The 1,329-nt window shown below is 57.6% G+C and overlaps 1 protein-coding gene across 1 annotated transcript in view; it reads left to right on the top strand.

Annotated features, from left to right (window-relative positions):
• Positions 1-3: 3 nt before the first annotated feature.
• BCL9L (BCL9 like) overlaps positions 4-1,329 on the top strand; it is a gene marked incomplete at its 5' end in the record, with an annotated part of 6,880 nt that continues 5,554 nt past the window's right edge. Inside the window, 3 exon segments of the mRNA XM_029085657.1 lie at positions 4-71; positions 759-843; positions 1,265-1,329. The exon segment at positions 1,265-1,329 is cut by the window's right edge and continues 1 nt beyond it. Of these exon segments, the coding sequence (XP_028941490.1) occupies positions 4-71; positions 759-843; positions 1,265-1,329 (218 nt within the window).

Genomic DNA, 1,329 nt, shown 5'->3' with positions numbered 1-1,329 from the left:
GGCGGAGGCGGCGGGACAGGAAAGCAGCCTTCGCAGTTCGTTTACGTCTTTACAACGCACCTTGCTAACACGTAAGCAGTAAATCCCATCCATCCTCCGCTGGTTCAGGGACAGCCTGTCACGCCTGCCTGCTGCCCTTGGGTATGAGAGAGCTGGACAGATCCCTGTCGCTTTGGTTGCACAGGGGTACCCCCTGGGGTTCAGGGAGTTTGGTGACAGCTGCTGCTGGTGGACCAACTGTGCCTTAAGTGCACGCTTCCTCCCAGCGCTGCCGAGTACGTCTGGTCAGCACCCAGCAAAAAGTTTCACCCAAAGCAGCAGGGACTGCTGGTCTGATGGGGAAGTGTCTGAGGGGCTGGGTGTCACGGGGAGTGCCGTGTAACACTTGGTGTTCTCCTGCGTTGTCTCAGCCATGGAGCCTTAGCGAGGCCCTTTAGTTTTAGAGCTCTTGCTTATACCATGGGTTTGGTGTGCATCAGAGCATCTTGGTGACATCGACCTTAGGGCAGCAGGCACAAGGCAGAGCCATCCCAGGATTTGGGAAGAGGGAAATTCCAGGGCAAGCGATCATTAGCTGGAGAACCTCACTGGGACCTGTGCAGGACGGGCGGGGGGACTCTGAGAATATCCCCCTTCTCAGTGACCCCCAGAGATTTCTCTCTTCCTGCCGGAGTGAAGAGCAGAGGTGGCACCTGGGGCTGGTACGGGTGGGATGGGGCACAATGCCTGTTCTCAAGCAGTTTGTGCTCTCTCCCCAGAGCTGCAGAAGCTGTCCTGCAGGGCCGAGCTGACTCCATTCTGGCCTACCATCAGCAGAACGTCCCGCGGGCAAAGCTTGACCAGGTACACCAGCTGTGAACCAACTGCTCCTGTCGGCATGTGCTGCTGACTGCTGACCCTTCCCTCCTGAGGTGGCCGTTCTGCCCCAGCTCCTGGCTCAGCTGTGGAGCAAGGGGGTGTCAGAATGTCCTCTCGGTGGGGTGGGAAGCTGCTTTGCTGTGGAATCTCTTTGGAGTGAGTCTGGCTGCTGTCAGCTGGGAAGATTTCGGGATAAGGCATGGCGTGTGGCCCCACAGCCACGTGGGCAGGGTACCTGATGGTGCATTTCCAGAGCATGTAATGGGGCCTGTGTCTTCCCCACGGAGAATGGAGGTGAACTGCCATAGGGCGTGTTTTGGGGACAGAGGGGTCTCTTGCAGGGTGCAGGGAAGAATACCTCTCTAGGTTTTTTCCTGCTCAGGTTTATCTCCCTTTTCTCTGCCAGGTGCCTGCTCCTAAAGTGCTGGGGGTTACTGAGCCGCTTCCAATTAACCCTCCTGCTGCCAACAC

Source organism: Antrostomus carolinensis, unplaced genomic scaffold (genome assembly GCF_000700745.2).
Source record: "Antrostomus carolinensis isolate BGI_N321 unplaced genomic scaffold, ASM70074v2 scaffold17876, whole genome shotgun sequence".
Lineage (NCBI taxonomy): Eukaryota > Metazoa > Chordata > Aves > Caprimulgiformes > Caprimulgidae > Antrostomus > Antrostomus carolinensis.
This window is presented reverse-complemented; position numbering and strand designations above follow the sequence as displayed.